At 40.3% G+C, this 21,812-nt stretch overlaps 1 protein-coding gene across 21 annotated transcripts in view; it reads right to left on the bottom strand.

Moving 5' to 3' along the window:
• ank2b (ankyrin 2b, neuronal) overlaps nucleotides 1–21,812 on the bottom strand; it is a 512,663-nt gene that overhangs the window by 174,308 nt on the left and 316,543 nt on the right. For 19 of the 21 annotated variants that reach the window (XM_051929737.1, XM_051929741.1, XM_051929735.1 and 16 more), the window contains exons 6-9: nucleotides 19,158–19,343; nucleotides 14,688–14,711; nucleotides 10,864–10,962; nucleotides 2,746–2,844 (exon numbers count right to left, since the gene is read on the bottom strand). In XM_051929737.1, the coding sequence (XP_051785697.1) occupies nucleotides 2,746–2,844; nucleotides 10,864–10,962; nucleotides 14,688–14,711; nucleotides 19,158–19,343 (408 nt within the window). The remainder of the gene's footprint in view (nucleotides 1–2,745; nucleotides 2,845–10,863; nucleotides 10,963–14,687; nucleotides 14,712–19,157; nucleotides 19,344–21,812) is intronic. The other 2 variants (XM_051929753.1, XM_051929754.1) reach the window with 1 other exon arrangement.

Genomic DNA, 21,812 nt, shown 5'->3' with positions numbered 1-21,812 from the left:
CTGTAGTGGCTGTCCTCCCAGGAAAACATTGTCATAGGCGCATCAGCTACACGAACCTGTTCAGCACCACAATCACCCGAGGACCAATCAGCCGACGCTGGTACCTCACATTCATTTTCAATCACTTGTATCAAAATCGGAGTCTGACAAGGCAGAGCCCAATTCAGTGATAGTATGCAAAACATCACCCAGGGAATATTCCGCTTTACACATTCGCTTCAATCTCTCACCAGATGCCGTTGTTCGCTACTCATGCGAATGCAGAGACTCTCTGTGAAACCAATGACGCTAACTTTCCTTCTAGCAAAGACAGTCCAACTAAAATATAACGGCGGGTTTTATCATTGTTTACAGTTCCTTTTGACAAAAGTCGACATCCGCCCTGAAAGAGTTAAAGAACAAAACTGGCCAAAGCTATTTGTGTTGGTTTACTTTAACTTCCTTGGCATTACTAGGACAACTCAAGAGTGCTCTCTCTATCATCCACTGAAGAAACAATTAAAAATTACGGTTTATTAAAACTGTTCCTTTAAAGACTATTAAAAGCATGAAGTTGTAACCAAAAAACACAGAAATGAAGGCTTACCCTTTAGTCCATCTACCTTCTGAACCTGCTTATTTCCTCTACATGTGCCATACGCACAGGAATAAAAATGAGAGGCGGTCAAAATTTTAATTTCAACTTTACCTTGGATATATGTGATTTAGGAATCCATGAACACGATACGACCACTCTGTATGCTGCCTATGGACAAGACTCGAAAACAAATCACACACTCCGATTGAAACTTGCCACTGTTATTAACACACTAAAATGCTGGAAGCCTACTGATTTTGATTTGGATTTTGCTCTACAGAGATAATGATTTTGTGTTTCTTGAATTTATTTGTGTCTCACGTCTAGCTCAATAAGGGAAGGAGAATACAGTTGATTCAGTAAGTCTTCAGATCTTGTGACATTCTGCACATTTAATTGTGTTGTATATTTCATTTTAAATAGATTAGGGGGCTTTGCCCCCTGCTCGCACTACATGCCTACAACTTCGCGTCTCTGTCGCTATCGTATGTGGATTTCACTTTCACCAAACGACAAAACTTTTAATTCTCGCAGATAGGCTTCTTCATTGGGAAAAACACTACTTTTCCCTGATGGCAACACAAATTAGACGATCTACAAGTCTCCGACTTAAAGTTTAAAGCCAAACAATATCTCCATACTTCTGTCATATCCCCTATGTCCATATATTCGCTTTTACCTTTTTGTCTGTCGCATTGAATTTTGATTTTGTGTTTGGAATTACATCATGACAACACAACGTATACCTGCCCATGAGTGAATATCGTTTCTTTCTCTCTACATGAACTGTGTCTGACAATAGCAGTCATACAAATGAGAAATGATTGATCCGTGTGCGTGGTTGTAAATGTTTTAGATGTAAGCGGGACTTTCCCAAATCTCTGCATAAAGTCTTGTCTTGCGGGGCTTGAAATTTTCTCTCACGGGATTTCACTTTCACCAAACAACAGAACTTTTAATTCTCGCAGATAGTGTTTCTAGTAGAGGCCTACTTTTCCCTGATGGCAACATGAATTAGACGATCTACAAGTCTCCGACTTAAAGTTTAAATCCGAACAAAATATTCAACCTCTAATAATTTCCGTTTGTTTGCGCGAATGTGATCTTTCCTATCATTTTTTTTGAGCCTTTTGAATTTTCATACTTCCATTATCTCTGACCTGCTCTGTATGTGTACCGCACCAACGTTTATGAATTCTTTACGACGTTCTACTTTGTCATCTACTCTTTGTCTTTTATTTCCGGTCCCGGGCGTGGTTAAATCTCTTGGCACAAAGTCTCGTCTCATGGGACGTGAAAGTGTCTCTCTGAGAAAGTGACGTCTCATCTCTCTTCTCAAGATTTTTTTATTATAATAGAGAGATACGTTTGTCATTTTTGTCCGTCAATCTTCACTCAATAACCCATAATAACAAAGTGAAAGCATGTTTTCAGAGAAGTTTGCAAACTTATTCAAAAATAAAAAAATCAAATCTCTCACTACATTCTACTCTCTGTAGAAAGTGATGGGGTCTGCATACTTTCTGAATCCACTGTAACTTTCCAAAATAATTCTTCCGTTTCATTGCATAATATAAAAACTGGCCTGTGGTATTTTAATGCTAAATTGACAGTCAGGGTTGTGTGAATATCTCAGCAGCATCATGTGCAAGGCAGGAATCCTCAGGCGATACTTGTCAGACATATAAGTTGAAAATATTGGTAAGAGGAAACCAAAGCATCCAGGAAATAAAGAGAATAAAGAAAGAGGGAAAGAATGCGTAAACCTCTCACATAAGTAACCACACTTCGAAGTCCAAGCTCATCTCCCTGGAAAAGTGCTGTACCAATTTCATACTGGTAAATATATTTTAAAAATCACGCTTAAAAAGAATATCTTTTTAAAAATACAATGAAACCCTACTGTAAAAGCAAAGAGAAATCAAAGAGCCTCTGTGAGTGATCACTGCTCAGGGAGTAAATGTGGTGCAGTGCACTGCTACACGCACTCGTGGGGGGTCCACAGGCTGGATTGGTTTACAAAGGAAGAAAGGGCAGAGCAGACCTTATTTTCTTAGAAGACTGCCCCCTCCTGTATGTGAGCAGGAACAGCCATTACATGGTCTACAAGTTTGTGACAACAGCTAGCGACAGTAAGAGGTGGGGGACAGTTCCCATGTAATACACACCCTAGTCTTGGCATCAATCTGTCCTCCACGGTCCAGAAGGAGGCGCACCATATTAGTATTTCCTCGTTTAGACGCAACGTGTAAAGGAGTGATTCCATTCTGCAAAGTGAAGAAAAAAAAATATTGTAGAAACACACAAAGGAGAGGACAGACTGTTGTGAATCACTGTACACATGATCAATATACACACAATAACAAAGCACATTTTTGGTGCTAAAGAGTCTTAGTACATGCTCAACCCCTGTATTTGTATATGGGAGACACCAGCTAAGAGCAAAACTGATAAAGCAGATCCATCCACTTGTTATCAAACTCCCTCAATCCAAGCCAGGGCAATAGCGCCAAGAGCTCGTCACAGCAGCACCCATCATTGGGCTGGCTGGCACTCTGTGTCACGTTATACTTACATATACTCCTCATTTACTCATACAGGGCCAATCAAGAGTCACCAGCTGATCTAACCTGTACATCTTTAGGATGTAGGAAAAAAAAAAATCACACGGACACAGGGAGACAGATAGGGCCTGGACTGGGATTCAAACCAAGATAGATAGGTTGACAAACAGATAGACAGACCGATCGATCGATACAGTGTACTTTATTTATCCTAAGAAAAAAATTAGCTTTCATAGAAGCTCAACAAATACAGAAAGAAAACTGAGCTTTTGTAAAATGCTGCTGCCTGCACAGCGCCCGTAGCGCCAAGGACTCAGGTGCTATAAGGCAGCAGTAATAGCAAATGAAGCCCAGTGCCATCACCTAAAAGGCATATTTGAATTTAAATGTCAATAACTTATTTCTCATTCTATGACTGTAACACTGCGGAGGAGCTTATGTGCTCCAGTGACCCTTAAAGCTATATTGTCACGAGCAGACTGATAAATCAGCCCAAGAAGTGGAAACAGAAGAAGAGCGACTAAAAGTTAGACTTCCTCGATAGTTCTAATTGAAACTTGCCCAGGGAGTGGGGTCTGTTTCTGATGACTGCCATCTAGTCACTGGGCAACCCATATATAGTCTGGTCAGCCCTACATGATACATGGAGTCACCATATGGACACAATCAAGAGCCATGTGGCATATGTCATATAAAAAATAGACACAGATTTGATACGTCTTGGTAGATGACTCTTCCTCTTGGAGTATGAACTGTAGTTTTCCTTGCAGAAAAAGAAGGAGCCACTGAGAAGGGATAAAACATACAGACTAACTACAGTTGGACACACTAAGGCCGGGTTTATACTTCACGCGACGCATGCTGCAGCAAACGCTCCTGCTACGCAAGCGTTGTACTGTTTATATTTGCGCGCGTACTTTTTGTAAATCTGGAGGAATCCACCAGGTGGCAGTGCGAGATCATTACGGTGAGAACAGGTTCGGCTTCGCTGGGTTGTCAATTGCCTGGAACACCCATTAAATTCCGATGACACCTTACCGCAATATCTCTGAAAAGGATGTTTAATGATTAAATCCATCAATCCAGGGATGTGTCCATTCCAGCTAGCATTGGGCATGAGGCAGAAACAATCCATAGACGGGGCCTCCGCTCATCACAAGGTGAGCACTCACATACACTAGCTTCATTTTAGTGTAACCAAATCTGCATATCTTTGGAAGGAAACCAGAGCACACTGAGGAAACCCAGCAGGAAACATACAAACTCCAAGCAGGGAATACCAGTGACGTGACTCCCTTCAAGACAGCAGCGCTAATGCGCCGCCACTGTGTAACCCCCATGTGTGTAATTATTAACATTATTCATTAGTTAAATGAAATTACTGATTTATCTGTAACATGTAACATACACACTTTAATGCATTTCATCATGAAAGTGATATCAAGTATAAATCTGAGGATTCTAAATGTGCAGAGAGTTCGCATATCATACATTTAATGTGCGCAGTGTGGTGATCTATAATTGGCGATCCGCTGCTGTCAGGACCGGATAGAAGTCCTAGAAAATAAGACGGCACAGAAGACGGTATGTGAGACTTTTAAAATGTATCGTGTCATCACGATTGGGAATATGCGACGCTTGAATATAAAAGCACCACGAATACATCTGTATATCTGCATTTTGCTTCACCACATCGAATCATTCATCAAACATCGAAGCGCACACACCGATCTCGTAGGATCCACAAAGCTTTCTGTCACATGTAGATAGTAAACAGAGACTCTGACGTCACATTCCAACTTTTAGCACACTGTGCCCCCCGACTTTTTGCTGGTACTGCAACTCGTGCACGCGTCGCGTTAATTTCTGAGGACCTGCTCAGAGGACGCATCAAATGAATGCTGAGAACGCATGGCAGCCATGATGCAGGCGCGTACGTGTCCTGAGCATGAAGTTTAAACGAGCCCTTAAAGTGAAGTTACCTCAAGGCAGATGCCCCAGTGTGGTACATGAATAACAATGAGCCCCTGACTAGGTGCTGCAGAGATGAAATTTATACTGGTGGACCACAGGATCAGATCAATATGATTTCAGAGAGGAACACTCTTACTGCAGCTTTCACACAAGCACCTTCAACAACAACAACCCTGCAACTCAAAAGAGTTCTGTCCACTGACTTGGTGGGGCTACTAGGAGATTTCAATAACTTTATGGGGAAATGATGAAAATACATGGAAGGTAGTGAATGGGAGAAGCTGAATCTGGAGTGGTGAATTCTGATAAAGTGTCTGTGCTAGTCAAAGACTGTCCATAAGGAGCACTACGTTTGAAGATAATGCTACTAACTAATAGTACCTTGGGGCAAAACACAATGATACGATTATGAAGCAATATGTCAGGAGGCACTAAGCTGTCACAGAAATCACCATTTGAGTAGTCAAGTCAATTATAAAGAGTGTCCTTTGGACTCATCCAAGTGATGCAAGTTGAAGAAAACAGGACCTCCATGTGGCACAAACAACAGTGTGGCCAAACCTGACAAAGTGTACGGCAGTTAAAGAAGGGAGCTTGCTGCACCAGTTGCTGTGGTCACAGCCCAAATGTGGAAACATTTTATTTTTTTGTTGAAGTTCTGGAGTGTGAGGGGGTCCTACAAACCATCTGAGGCTGAGGATGGCTAGATTGTCACCTAGGCTATTCTCAAGCAGGCAGCAAAAACACTGTCTCTGAAAGGGCCTATCAATGGAAAATCCCTGATTACACGTTCCACAGACAAGGGTTTCAAAATGGACCTGGAAACATTTGTGAGGCTCATATCACAGTGGTGTTTGAAAAGCTCAGAAAAGGCGAGGATGAGACCCGATCACACCTGCTGAAAGCCCCGGATATGTGGAGACGCTCTAATAAACACAATATTACCTGGTACCAGAGTACCCTGGGGCAAAATCCAGGGATGCGATTATTACACCATAGATCTGGATTGCTAAAATGCCACAGTAATCACCATTTGGGGAGTCAAGTTAAATATAAAGAGTTGCATCCATGTGACATGATAAAAACTGATCAGAGTGATAACACTCAGGATATGCAGTCCCATAAACATGACAAAAACAGGAACATGCCCTACAGCACAAACAGAACTCAGAAGTTATGGATTAAATTAAGTGGCCATATTGATTATTTACAAAGATGAGATGGGGGATAATAACTGACATAAGTTAAGAAAATGTGAAAATTCTGACAAATGAAAGTGTGTTAGGCAAGACAGAAAAAAATTACACTAATTGGAAATCAAAAGGCTATAAATGACACAGTCCTTATATATTCTTCTTTTACTCCCCAATCCTTCATTTCAGGGTTCTTGAATTCTAAATATTGACAAACAAAATACTCAGATGAGCAGACCCCAAGACAAGCAAAAGATGAAAGGAGGACTAGCAGCTGACAACTACGGTTACTAATTTCTCTATGCCGCTATAAAACACATTAAACACAAAAATAAAAAAAAAAATGGTAGTTAGTACGTTCATGTCTAGAAGGACCACTGTTCTGAAATACAGCCCAGCAATCAGCCAGGTGTTTTGAAGTAACAATAATGTGAAACTGGGACCAGTGAAAAGTTTTAATAGCCTTCCATATATTTTAAGTGCTTGTACATTTTCATGCTAATTATACCTCAGGCATGGCTGGATAAAACCTGAATGGCACCATTTACTTGGGCTTACTTTAAAAACTCATCAGATTGTTTCTTTTCTTCCATAAAGTCTTGCCTGGTTGCTCATAGAATAACACAAGAAGCTTTATACAAATTCAAAACTGAAGCTTCAAAGAGGCACTAATCATGCTTAAAGGAATATATCCCACCCAAATTTTATTTATTTATTTATTTAACATGTTAATTACCCCAAGTATTTTGTAGCAATGGAAACGGAAAAATTTTAATCTCATGTTTTCATGCAGAACAAAGTTTATGATATAACAGAACCCAATGGTGACCAAATATTGGGTGGGACTCATGTTCCATGTCTCACATAATCCACAAGTCAGTTATGTAGCCATATTTAAAATGTGTAAAACACACTTGTTTTTTGCTTGGGTTCCTGTAAGTCTAATCATCTATATAATCTATATCTATAGATTGGACAGAGTGATCCTTTAATATATGCAACACCCTGAAAACAGCTGCCATGACAAAACTGGTGATCTGCAATGTGAAGATAGATAGATTGAAATCTATCTATCACAAGCACACAAACCCAAAATACCAAAATACTCAAGTATATACTCTTCCTCCACTCCTCTCATGCAGCTTCATCCTCCTCCCGACTCTGGAGCCTTGATTAGTGGCTGCAAGCTTCTTTTATAGCCCACCCAGAAGTTCTCCAGGTGGTAATTGGCCTAATTAGGCTGCACTTCTGGGTGTGGCTGCACTTTCACCCACACAGACTCAGAAAGCCTATTAGCTCCCCCTGGCGGTGGCCACGGAGCCCAACAGAGATGAGCCCCAGTGTAACACAACTGTGGCCCCGATGCAACCCAGGGGGGCTGCCACCAAGTGTTCCGGATGGATGGATGGATGGATAGGAAAGGCACTATAACTGATAAGACAGACAGACAGAGACAGACATGAAAGACACTATATAACAGACATACACTATATAATAGATAGATATGGGTAGCATGTAACGACTGGCACCCAAGCTCAGACTAAACAAGAACCCTTACCCAGCCAGGAGGCCAGTACAATGGAAGGACCAGGGGAGATAAGCACTGATAAATGTTTTCTCCAAGTACACTAGGTGGCAGCCTCCCTGGATTAGCATTCCCACACGCACGCCCACAAGGCATGCTGGGACCTGTAGTCCCGTAAGGTAGCCCTGTTGGGTTCTGTGGGGTCTGCAAGGGGGAGTTGGATGGGATTCACAATTCCAACTTTTTGGGACTTCTGATTGACCTGGAAGTACTTCCATCAAGCTATGATATACTTCCAGGTTCAAGATTAAAGAGACTGCTCAGCCTCATCCAAATAAGTCAGTGTCAGGTGGAAGAGGGTGAAATTTGCCTAGCGGAGTGGGAGAAGAAAAAAAGAGAAAAAAGAATCATATTTGGTTTATGTCACTTTTGAAACCTTTGTATAAGGTGTTCTTCCAAACCTTTTATTTATATCGGGACTTGAGTCTGTGAGGTTGTGTCTGGGGTGCTGCAGTGCCCCCTGGTGGTCACAACGTAGAATACAGTATATATACATACATACATACATACATACATACACACAAACAGTATATATATACATATATATGTGTCACACATTGTGACAACAGGGGCACTGTCGACCTCTTGAACCCTCAGACCACATGCCAGACACCAGATAAAAGTCCAATTGTTATTTATTCTATAATAATAATGTGCACCAAGCACCCTCCACTCCACTATACTCATATACAATAAATCACTAATCAATACAATAATCATAATCCTCCACTCCCAGACGCGTTGCCACCCTTCCACCCAGCTCAGCTCACTCGTCTGGGGTTTCTCCTAGTCTTTTATAGTCCATGACCCGGAAGTGCTCCCGAACCCCTGTCCATGTGATTTCTTAGCACTTCTGGGTCAAATAAAAACCACTCTTTCTTCATCCCGGAAGCACATCGTTACTTTTGTCCATGTGACCAGGATGCACTTCCGGGTTATAGAACACGTAGTATTCCCTGAGCCTCCCTACAGAATCTCCAGGTGATCTCCATGGTATCCAGCAGGGCTGGTTGTACAAACTACAAGGTCCATGAGGCCCTGCTGGAATTCGGGGAACTTCCATGCTGCCGGTAGGGCTCCATCTGGCGGCTTGGAAGTGTTGGCCGGAATATATGGCCGGCCATCCCTCATAACATACATATAATATAACATAATATAACATAATATAATATATACACACACATACAAATACATATATATACACACACACATACACATATATACAGTACTGTGCAAACGTTTTAGGCAGGTGTGAAAAAATGCTGTAAACAAAGAATGCTTTCCAGAATGGAAGTGTTAATCATTTATTTTCATCAATCAACAAAATGCAGTGAATGAACAAAAGAGAAATCTAAATCAAATCAATATTTGGTGTGACCACCCTTTGCCTTCAAAACAGCATCAATTCTTCTAGGTACACTTGCACACAGTTTTTGAAGGAACTCGGCTGGTAGGTTGTTCCAAACATCTTGGAGAACTAACCCCAGATCTTCTGTGGATGTCGGCCTTCCTCACATCCTTCTGTCTCTTCATGTAATCCCAGACAAACTCGATGATGTTGAGATCAGGGCTCTGTGGGGGCCATACCATCACTTCATACCAGGACTTCTTGTTCTTCTTTACGCTGAAGATAGTTCTTAATAACTTTGGCTGTATGTTTGGGGTCGTTGTCCTGCTGCAGAATAAATTTGTGGCCAATCATACGCCTCCCTGATGGTACTGCATGATGGATAAGTATCTGCCTGTATTTCTCAGCATTGAGAACACTATTAATCCTGACCAAATCTCCAACTCCATTTGCAGAAGCCCCAAACGTTCAAGGAACCTCCACCATGCTTCACTGTTGCCTGCAGACACTCATTATTGTACCGCTCGCCAGCCCTTCGACAAACAAACTGCCTTCTGCTACAGCTAAATATTTCAAATTTTGACTCATCAGTCCAGAGCACCGCTGCCATTTTTCTGCACCCCAGTTCCTATGTTTTCGTGCATACTTGAGTCGCTTGGCCTTGTTTCCACGTCGGAGGTATGGCTTTTTGGCTACAACTCTTCCATGAAGACCACTTCTGGCCAGACTTCTCCGGACAGTAGATGGGTGTACCTGGGTCCCACTGGTTTCTGCCAGTTCTGAGCTGATGGCACTGCTGGACATCTTCTGATTTTGAAGGGTAATAAGCTTGATGTGTCTTTCATCTGCTGCACTAAGTTTCCTTGGCCGACCACTGCGTCTACGATCCTCAACGTTACCCGTTTCTTTGTGCTTCTTCAAAAGAGCTTGAACAGCACATCTTGAAACCCCAGTCTGCTTTGAAATCTTTGTCTGGGAGAGACCTTGCTGATGCAGTAGAACTACCTTGTGTCTTGTTGCTGTGTTCAATCTTGCCATGACATGAAACTGTCTTCCACAACCTCACCTTGGTAGCAGAGTTTGGCTGTCCCTCACCCAGTTTGAAGTTGTTTCTGTTTCAGTTAATGACTGTGTTTTAACCTACGTGTGACATTGATGATCATTAGCACCTGTTTGGTACAATTGGTTGATCAGACACCTGACTAGAATCCTACAAAATCCCTGACTTTGTGCAAGTGGACCGATAAGAATTGATGCTGGTTTGAAGGCAAAAGGTAGGAACACAAAATATTGATTTGATTTAGATAATTCTTTTGTTCGCTCACTTTGCATTTTTGATAACAATAAACAATCATTATTTATATTTCTGAAAGCATTCTTTGTTTACAGCATTTTTTCACACCTGCCTAAAACTTTTGCACAGCACTGTATATATACATATATATATATATATAAAAAATATAAAACACTTTGGTCTGAACAAAGAAGATAATTAAAAAGAAAAAACTTCTGAATTGGCTATGACAGTCACATACATTATGCAGAAAGAAAGAAAGAAGAAGGAGAGATGAGTGATTATTTATTTAAGAAAATCAGACTGAAATTAAACATGGGGAACATACCCGGGCTGTGAAGTCCACTGCTGCACCGCGGTTTAGGAGGAGTGTGGCCACATTGACATTCCCATAGTGGGCAGCAATGTGCAGGGGGGTAAAGCCACTCTGGAAAACAGAACAAGACACGGCTTAGCTGTGGGTCAGTGACACCTGGCGTTGAATTCATTCTTGCCCCATGCAGCAGTCACATTAGATCATCACTGTGAAATATAAAACGGCAAATAAATAAAGATACCCAAAACCAAAAAAAGAAAACCACAGACACAGTCCATAGAATAGATCCATGCAACAGGTTTCATCCTACAAAGCATATCCAGATTTGTAAGTTTCAAAAAGAAAATAAACCAAACAAAATATTCTGAATGAAGACATACATCATACAGTACAGTCATCGATACACTAAAGACACACAAGGATTTGTTAATAAAACACAGGGGAAAGGGATAAAGAAATCAAGTCAGCCAAATAACCAAAACACAAGTGCACTATGCCACCATATGTTAGAGTAAGAATCACATCAGGGTTATGAAAACTGATATTGCAGAGCAGTTGAGTGAAATGCTTCCCTTACCTTTCCATTCTGTTAGACATGTTCCGAATTAATGTGAAAACATTATTTACAAAAAATGAAGAATATTGCCACTGCGAAATGATTACATCTATACATTCAATGCTGGCAATGATGCAACATGAATTTCAAAATGATACATGAAAGCAAATTATTTTTTCTTTTTTATTTTCTCCCTTCCCACTTCATCCCAGGGAGAAACATTCCCATTTTCAACAAACTTTGAAGCGTCCAATTTTTGCATCTGCTTGTAATTTCATATAAATATTCAAACTAAAGTCAGTACAAATTCTCTTTATTACACACATAAAAGGCAGACATGGATATATTTAATACACTGCAATTATCAAGCACCACATTTCCAGATTAGGGGTCAGCAACCTGAGACATGCTGTGTGAGGTCCATACAGGAGAACAACTGTGGCACTGAGGGGGCTTCATATGTAAAACTGCACCGACTCAGCACAGTGTGGCATTGTAATAAAGCAAAAGAAATCAAATACTTTTGGTTTTGTAGCAATGGTTTAAACTAACAGATTAACGTTTGACTATTTGTATTTTCTGAACGTGTATTTATGTAGAACAATCCAATCGGCCTTATGTTGTATCATTTTTTTCCCTTATGGTCACCACCAGGAAGTTAGTGTTCCCCCCAAAAAAAGGGTCATTATTTGCTGACTGCCACCAATAGAGGAAGAAACACAATTTTATAAATCGGTTTTGTAGACAGCAACAAGTAATCAGTTTTAAAAGATACAGAATGTGTTGCAGGTTAAAAAGAAAATGATATCAGAGTCATGGAGTCCAGAATGAGGCACATGACCTGCATTGTGAGGGAGCGTCAGTTACGGCCGATCCGAGGGTGATCCAGCTCGTAAGATCCTCATTGTTTGGGACCCGAATGGGTGGACCAGGCCAAGGGGTCGCCCACATAACACCTGGCTGTGGCAGACGGGGGGGGGGGGGACTGGATGGCATGTCTGCCTGGGGGGTTGCAAACCAGGATCCCGAGTTGTTTCATCATGTAGTGGGTGCGGCAACGCGCTGTACCAGTGCATGCTCCCCAACCTGACTAGTGTCAGAAATGCCGTCACCTGAATTTTCCTACGAGGGTAAGTCAGTATTTATCTACACTTTTCAGATGTTGTTTGGGTTGGCTGTACAGCTTTCCCTGCACACAGGTAGAGACGTGATGAGCCTGTGCTCACAGTGGTAATGTTTCAGCCTTGACTGGTCACTTTCTCTTGTTGTTTTCTAGGATTAAACATGGCTGCTCGGCTCTCTGTTTGTACCAAGGAAGACCTCCAAGCAGTGAACTTGTTTTTAAGGACTGAAGGTGCACGAGGGACCGAAATCCATAGCAGGCTTCCTGTACAGTACGGAGACAGTGTTTAATCACAGCAGAGTGCTTATGAATTGATTGAGAGGCTGAAAAATGGCTGCACATCCAGTATCGAGGACAACACTGAGGAAATCCGTATCATGGCTCTGATGAATGGACTATCAATGCACTGGCAACTAGTATAGAAATTAGCCATGGTCCTGATGTGGCACATACTGTACCTATCTGACAGACCAACCAAAAACTTTTTTTTCTTCTGATGGCAGAGACAAACGTGTGGAATGTTGGACCACAAGCAAGGGCATTAGGTTTGAAAGTGGGGTGTCTGTATGTTCTCCACTGCGGTTCTAACACATTTTATAAACAGAATGCAGATAATGACTGACTTACCATCATATATGAACAGAATTAAATGAAGGCAGGCCTTCTTAGGATTTGCTTAAGTCGGGAAACTGCATAACTCAAAGGTGGCTAACCCTTCTCACCGACTTTTATGGACCTTAGACCTAAAACTGCTGCCTAGTGATCTTAGAAAGAAAACAAAAAGAAAGTGGCCCTTGTATAATGGCAGTATACCTTGGGTGTTGCTCAATTCAGCTCCCAAAAGCCTTTTCTGAGCCTTACAAGTCTTCCATCAATGCTGGACATGACTCAGTAGGATACCATTTTAAGAAAACAAGACAGCAGATCATGGGTCTGACTATAGTTTATGTGTATGGATCGAATTGAATTACGGATTTTGGTTTGGAGGTTTGGAAGGCCGACTGACAAACAGTGTAGAGATATTGAAAAGTTGATAACCCCCAGTCTTGATAAATGGTGTAAGTCATATTTTGTATTTCAGCCAATTGTTCAAGCAGCTTGCAACCACACTTGTAGTAATACAACTCCCTCCTCCTATGCTTTATTAATAAATTATAAATATGCACATATTGGTAAAAGCCTGACAAGCCCCCACATATTTTTAACATGACCACCTCTTCCCCATTCACTTTGAACAAACAAGATACAGTAACTGGTTTGGATTTGGCTTGAACTGGACATACACAGAAAGACACACTCAAGTTGTAAAATATTCACATTGGGACAATATAAAGCAGGAGTAATGGTTAAGGGATGTAGCAAACAAAATGAAAAAAGTAAAGACTCGTTATACAGTACAACAAATAAACATCTGGCATTCCAGTCATCTTGAAAGACTACTGGAGGAGTTCAAATGAAATATGACATGGAGAACAATCACTTATGAATTTGACTTTGTATATGTTTAACTTTACAGGTAACTGGATACATCCTTTAACAGGCCTGTCACAAATAAGCATGCACAGAGAAAGTGACACGCAATGCACTCCTCAAATCCATCATTTGGTGTTTTTTCAGTGCACTTCAGTGGCAACACTTCTGAAATTGGTGGATTTGTTCAAAACAGAACTAGGCAGATATATCTGAGCAAAGCACCCAGGGGCAATACAATTTCAGAAATCCAACCAAAGTCGGGCACTTTTCAAATCACTCGGACATTTCAGTACAAAGTGACAGCAGACTACCAGCATGGAATTTTGCACTGAAATCTCTCTTTGGATGAATACATCGGTTGTTTCTTTTATTTTTAATCCTTCAAAAACATGGACTCGGTGAGGCACACACAAGTTGTTTCTCATGGACGGTTTGTCCAGAACACGCACAAACATCCCAGTTACAATTACAATTCTCTCTATGGACAGAGGGATTCCCGAGGCAGGAGCCATGCATGCGGAAACACTGAACACAAGCAGACTGCTTTATAGCCAATGAAGTCCAAAGTGGTTTGCATGTAGGACAGTGCCATGCACAAAAAATAAAAACAAAAAAAGGTGACTGGAGCAAAATTAGCAAAAAAGGTAACACAAAGACAAGGAGATAAATGATTAGAATAGATACCTCTGTAGTCCTATTAACCATCATCTGAAGATGCGGCATTGAAGAAGGAAAGATTTTGTTAAACACAAAACCCAAAAGAAAAGAAATCACGTTGCCCTTCATATCGGGGTATCTTGCTGCCACCATCATCACACTGCTTCTTCAGTAACACACCTGAACAGAAATCCTATTGACTGCCATTTTAACAACATATATATATATATATTGTTTTTTTTAACTTGTATCAATACTTTTGTGTTTCATGTATGTGTGAGCAGACGGTGCTAAACACCGGTTTTACATTTTAAATTGCTTTATCTAAAATGTCTTGCAATAATAAACACAATAGCAATACATGTGGTTAAGCAGCTTTTCATCCCGAGGCCACCAAGTTGTTGTCACAGCATTTACATCATGGGAATCATTGACCATCCACTATAAAATAATCGAGTACAAGATGTCCCTGTTTATTAATACACAATCTAAGGTTAGTGCCCTACTCGACATCAGTGGCGTGCCACACCTAAAGCCTTACATATGCTGCACGAGACTGTGTGTTAGGATATGGTTTCTATTTCTGTTTTTTATTTGTTTATGCCTTCCTTTTCAGAGACCCAACTCTCCTTTTGTGAGATTTTTGAGTCTCCGAATTTGAACTGGACTTTTAGTTCTGGATTTGCCATTCACTTTGTCAGACACGACTATAGCCAGTTGCAGCATTCAATGAATATACATCACCGAATATACTCAGCTACGGCGTGCTGGCAAATTGCACTGAGAAACAACTTTAGCCAGTTGCAGAGTTCAATGAATGTACATCACTGAATGCATATACTCGGCTTCGGCATGCTTCCAAATTGCACTGGAAACCGACTCTAGCCGGTTGCGCTGTTCAATGAATGTACTTTCCCCGAATATACTCGGCTCTGGCGTGCTGGCAAATTGCATTGGGAACCGACTATAGCCGGTTCTGGCAGTTTAAGGGTTAACGTGCTGTGTAGTTGATATATTATTTTTGTATTTCAGACAATGTTTTCTTTGAAACCCAAAATATAATATGAAACTTAAATGCACTGAATGGGTTTAGTTTTGACAAATTTTATTGTATGCAATTTAAACAATAAGAATGTGTTTTTTTTCTAAAAAAGAAATCAATTAAATTGTTAATTTTAAGAGAGAGATCTTATTTTCTTTTTTGCATATTTACAATTTCTCTTAAATAAAGCAAAAGCATTTCCTATCCGATTACTCGATTAATTGATGGAATAGATAGACTACTCGATCACTTAAATAAGCGATTGCTGCAACCCTATTTATTTGTTTGATTTTTTTTTACTTCTGTACATGGAGCTGTGCTGCAACTTTCGCTGGTTTTAAACACTTGTAGCTCACAGACGATTGACAGAAAAATGAGTGTGAACACTGCAGCTCTCAGGTGAAAGTGGCGAGAGACGATGCTGCTTGCCGGACCCCCTTGAAATGTTGACACCTGCCCTAACTGTATGAATCGTCCAACAGCTATAGCGGTCAAAACAAAAAGTATACATATCAGCTATTCTTAAAAAGTGATGATTAAATATGAGATTTGAAATGAAGTAACAAGAACAAGAATTTTGAAAGGTTCGGTGCTCATTCCACTGTAGTTCATATTCAAATGTATTTGAAATTCAGATACGAATGCGGCAGCCTCAGCCATTTCAGGTGACTTTTATTGTGTGTGTGTGTTCATCAGGACGACTTCTGAAGGCTTTGAAATCATTTCAGTTTTTTTGTCCTCCACCTCCTGACTCACCGGAACAAGAAAAAAAAAAAAAACCCACATGACATACAATTCAAGTCATCTTGATGTCTAGTTATGAAAGACGTCAAGCATTTTGGCGTACCCCTCTATTTTAGGCCTTGTAGACCCTAAAAAAACAATTTTTAGGCCACTTTTACACCAGAAAAGTACATCCACATGATAAGGGAGTAAACCAATGTGTGACTTGAGCACAAATGATCTGAAGGATATGAAGTTCATTACAGCTCTAATTACTGAGACCACTCCCCAAGATTTATTATATTAAACAGTTCAGAGGTTTTGTGGTTTTGTTGTCAGCAATGTGTTAAGCTGGGGGCCTACTTTTCCTTGCTTTAGAAACACCCCGCTCACCATCATTGGGGACTAAAAGTGTTGATTTCAAGAAGGCTCCTCATGTTAGTTATTCATATGTCTATTATTTCAGTCAAAGGGTAGGGAGGTCTTAGCAGCCCAGACACAAAGCCATGCACTTGAAGCAGACATTCTTCTATTTCTGCTTGCCACACTTTGAGAACAGCACATCCATTAGAAGCTGTCTAGGAAAGAAGTTGGAGAGCGTCCCTGGTGTCAAAGGTCACAGTCTGACAGAAAACTCACTATCTTCAAACTTGAGGTGCCAAGGTACTATAGCTATGTGCTTTTAAACAGCATAGACAATCTACATTCTTTCATACACAGTGGATTCAGAAAGTTTGTAGACCACTTTCTGCACACTTTATTGTATTGTACATTTGAAACAGATAAATGACATTTTTGCCTATCAATCTACACTCAAAAAACTTATGACAAAGTGAAAACATTTCAGAAAGGTTTGCAAATTTGATAGAAGTCAAAAACTGAAATCTCTTAATCCTAGAAGTATTCAAGCTCTTTGCTGTGCCACTTCAAATTCTGCTCAGGTGCCCCTTTTTTGCTTTATTTCTCATTGAGGTGTGTCTAGAACGTGATTGGAGGACATCTGTGGCAAGAGGAATTGATTGGACATCACTTAGAAAGGCACACATATACCTGTGTATATACAGTAAGCATCCACAATTCACACTGCATGTCAGGACAAAAACCAAACCATGAAGTCCAATGAACTCTCTGTAGAGCTCTGCAATCAAGTTGTACCAAGGTATATGGCGAGGAGATGATAAAATCATTTCTAAAGCTTTGTGTGTTTGCAGGAGTGCAGTGGCCTCTGTACTTGTGAAATGGAAGAAGTCTGGAACCACCACAACTCTTGCTGGAGTTGACCGTCCAGCCAAAATGCATAATGGGGCATTAAGAGCCTTGGTCAAGGAGGTAACCAAGAAACCAGTGGTCACTTTAACAGAGTTTCAGAAGGCCTCTGCTGAGATGAGAGAAACTTTCAGAAGAACATCCACCTCAAAAGCATTCTATCAACTATTGGCACATTCAGCTTGGAGTTTGCAAATGGCATTTAAAGGACTCTGAGCGCATTCTCTGGTCTGATGCAAGAGAAATTGAACTCTTTGGGCAGAACTCCAAGCAATATGTCAGGCAAAAGCCAGGCACTGCTCCTTACTTGCCTCATATCATCCTTACAGTGAAGTATGGTAGAGGAAGCACCAAGCTATGGTGTGCTTTTCAGTGGTAGGAACAGGGAGACTTTTAGAGTTGAGGGGAAGGATGAAAGCAGACAAATACAGAAAGGTCCTTGAAGAAAACCTACTAGAGAGTGCATGCATGTTCACCTTTTAACTCCTTTTAACATTGACCTGAAGCATACAGCATACAAGACAATGCTAATGTGGCTTCAAGGCAAGCCTCCAATAGTCTGAGTGGTCCAGACTTAAAACCCACAGAACATGCATGGAGAGACCTGAAGATGGCAGTTTAGGTTTAGCTTGACAGGTCCTGCCAGGAAAAACGGTGTAAACTGCATGAATCCAGATGTGCAAAGCTTGTAGAAACTTACCAAAGAAGACTTAATGCAGGAACTGTTGGCAAAGGGGCTTCTACAAAGCACTGAATTAAGGGTCTGAGAGATTTCTGTCTTTGATGGTTAATATATATGCAAACCTTTCTGGAAATACATTTTCGATTTGTCATTATGTGCTGCAGAAAATAAATTGATGGTCAAAAATGACAAATGTGTCCATTAAAAATTAAATCTACAACACAATAAAATGTGCACAAAATGAAGGAGTTTGGGATATTTCCTGAAGTCACTATAAAAAGTGAAAGGCATACTCTGTGAATCAATGGAAAATTAGAAAAGGGTTCATTTAAAACAGATATGAAGAAGCATTTCATAAAGTTGTGAACTGAGGTCTGTTCAGGGGGGAGATTGAAGTGAATAAACAGTGACGAGATTAGATGACCAGGGAATTAACTTTCTTCTAATTAAAAAAGGTTTAAAATGATTGGAAAAAAAAGAACAATCTTTCCTATGAAGTTGTATATTGTATTATGAGCCACAAAAAAGGCAACTTATCACTTAGTATATTAGGGCTGTGTTAGTTTAACTCATCAAAGTCAAACAAAACAGATTTTTAAGTTCAGATACCATTATTTTTTGTAATTTTAGCTGCAAAAGGAAACATCATGCCTCTTTCACTGCACACACTATTCTGAACACCAGAGTGAGCTCCACGTTTACAATCATTACAGCCACTCCAATTCTGGAAGAGTCCAGATACGGGTCACCAAACTGCACATGTGCTCTCGAGATTGAAGCTTACCTTGGACTGGACATCGGCGTTGTGGTCATTCTGAAGTAAGAGTGCTGCAGACTTGGTGTCATCTTTGCGTGCAGCAATATGAAGGGCAGGCAGACGCACTTTCCCTTTGGTGTCATTTTCTAGGAGGATGGCAACCACTTGATTGTGACCCTGTTGCAGTGCAACAGCCAGTGGAGTGAAGCCATCCTGTGGACATAAAAAAAAAGCAATCATTCTGTGCACCACCCAGGCTCACATCCACTGAAGACAAAGAAGAAGATCAAAAAAGCTGTTGATCACTCACAAGGTCAGTAAACTTTCATATTTGTAAAATCGGCTTCCTTCAACCCATTACTCTTGAAGGCATCGTGAGTATTTTTATCATAACGCTTTGTAAGTGTCGTCAGGGATCATCTGGCATCCCAACCGGGTCAAGAACAGATCCCTTGACTTTCAGGATGACGGGATCGGAGGAGTTGGCCTTTCTTGAGCCAATACTCCCCCAACACTCTAGAGGGCAACACTCTTGTGTTGCTGCCCCTGATTTTCAACCCACAGTCATGTTGGGAAGTGTATTCCCATGCTTACTGCCATGGGGAGCTGCAGTGAGGAACCAACTCCTCTTTCTAGAGACTTCCACCAGATTCCAGGAGAACTGCCAGTACCTCCAGAGCATATTACACATATGACACATTAACATCTTATGTTATCTTATTATTAACAATAGTAATAATAAAAAACTAACATATGACACATTATGCTCACATTTCATGCTACTTTATTTACTGTCACATTTCATAGTATTTTTATTTTTTGGTGTATGTATTTATTTCATTTTGTCTATGAATTGCCTCCATAGATGACAGCCTGTTATACATAGCATGCTTCGTTAAGAAAGCCGGCAAACATGGACAAGGACCTCAAATGCCCCGTAGGATCACCTTCTCTAAACTCTTCCAATTCTGTATCAACCTAAACAAGACTGATCCCAAAAACCTGAACCAAACCAGATGATCTAGAAGATATGACCCTGATTTTCTGAGGTATAAGTTTACCGTTGTGTGTTATGTGTAGTGTGGTGATATCAAACAAAATTGTGAAGCCTTCAGCTATAAAGACATCTGCAAACAAAGCAAGCTACTAGACTTGCAGACGGAAATTGTTTGACTTTTTTGAATGAAAAAAAGAAAATCCTGAGGCTTCACAAAAAAAAATATTCTAGCGCGTTTGTACAACAAGCCAGACGACAGCCAGGGTATCATCTTGCTGCACATCAAAATGCCAAAAATAAGAAAGCTCACCCTGTTGCAGAACAGTTTGTCTTGCCTTGTACAATAGATATATGCACCAGAATTCTGGATGAGAGTCAGCCAGCAGCAAGCTAAACCATACTCCTCTCTGCACTCCCCACTTCACTTACCCACTGATTTCAACAAACTTGTGGGAAAAATCAGACAGGCCCAGGTAACCTATTAAAAAGATAAACAGTTGGCTCTTTGATAAATGGATGGATATATGGTAGAGTTGGTCTGAGCACAGATGCACCCTGGTCCTGGCTGCAACCCTAACCATTAGCTCCTCTTCTCCTTGATTGGGACAATGCTGTGCTGTTCTCTCGGTTGCTGGTCCTTCTTTTCTTGTTGCTTTTTTAACAATTTTAACAATGCTCACACCGAGCATTGGGTTTTATTTTCATTTTAATTCACGTTAGAATTGCTTATGTTCCCTTTTAACAGGTTTTGTTTTGTGCGTCAATAAAAATTTGATCACAAACAAAAAAGACAAATGGACACTAAATCTGATTTTGTATCCAACACCCATGTGTCAAGTTATTTTCGGATGAGCATGACGCATATTTCTTATATTATGTACACTGTACTTAAATGTTGACTACATATTTGTTGTTATTTGATAATGTGTGCCATTCATGGGAAAATGTTGGCTAGTTTACATAAAAATGACGACTTATAAAGGTCCATCACTGAACAAAAAATAAATAAAATTGGGTCCCACAGCCATAAAGGTTTAGAGCCACTGCTCCAGAGTGTCCCGTTTCGTCTCACAGTCCAACAATGCAAATTTAGGCAAGTAAGCATCTACTGCCCAGAGTATAGAAAGAAATCACTTGAGATAGTAAGCGAAATTTTACAAAGTTTAACTCAAAACATAACCATTAATAATAATAATAATAACATTTATTTGTATGGCACATTTTCATACACAAAAGTAGCTCAAAGTGCTTACTACTATTAGCTACGGCTACTGCTGTACACGTGGCTGACTGACATAAAGACGGCCCTTTTTCTCTTCCACCGCACTTAATGAATTGTCTCCTTGATTTCCTAGCTGACACTGCTCTTCTACTGCTGAACCGCAGAGAGTCTTATTTATGTCACATGTAGGACATTATACGGATACACAACTGGTAAACTGTTCCCATAATGCTTTTCAACATCCCACTGTTATTAACATTCTGTGTCAACTTGCTAAAATGCCTGGTTAATTTTTGAACACACCTTGTAAATACATTGATAACATTGAGTGTGCAGACTGTAAAGGAAATTTTAATATATTTTTCTATATTTGTAAATATTCTTATATCTATTTTATACACAAATCTTTCAGAAAAGATGGGTAAAAATGTCAAATTATCCATTCAGAATTAAACCTACCACA

The sequence above is a fragment of the Erpetoichthys calabaricus genome, chromosome 7 (assembly GCF_900747795.2).
Source record: "Erpetoichthys calabaricus chromosome 7, fErpCal1.3, whole genome shotgun sequence".
NCBI classification, from domain to species: Eukaryota; Metazoa; Chordata; class Cladistia; order Polypteriformes; family Polypteridae; genus Erpetoichthys; species Erpetoichthys calabaricus.
This window is presented reverse-complemented; position numbering and strand designations above follow the sequence as displayed.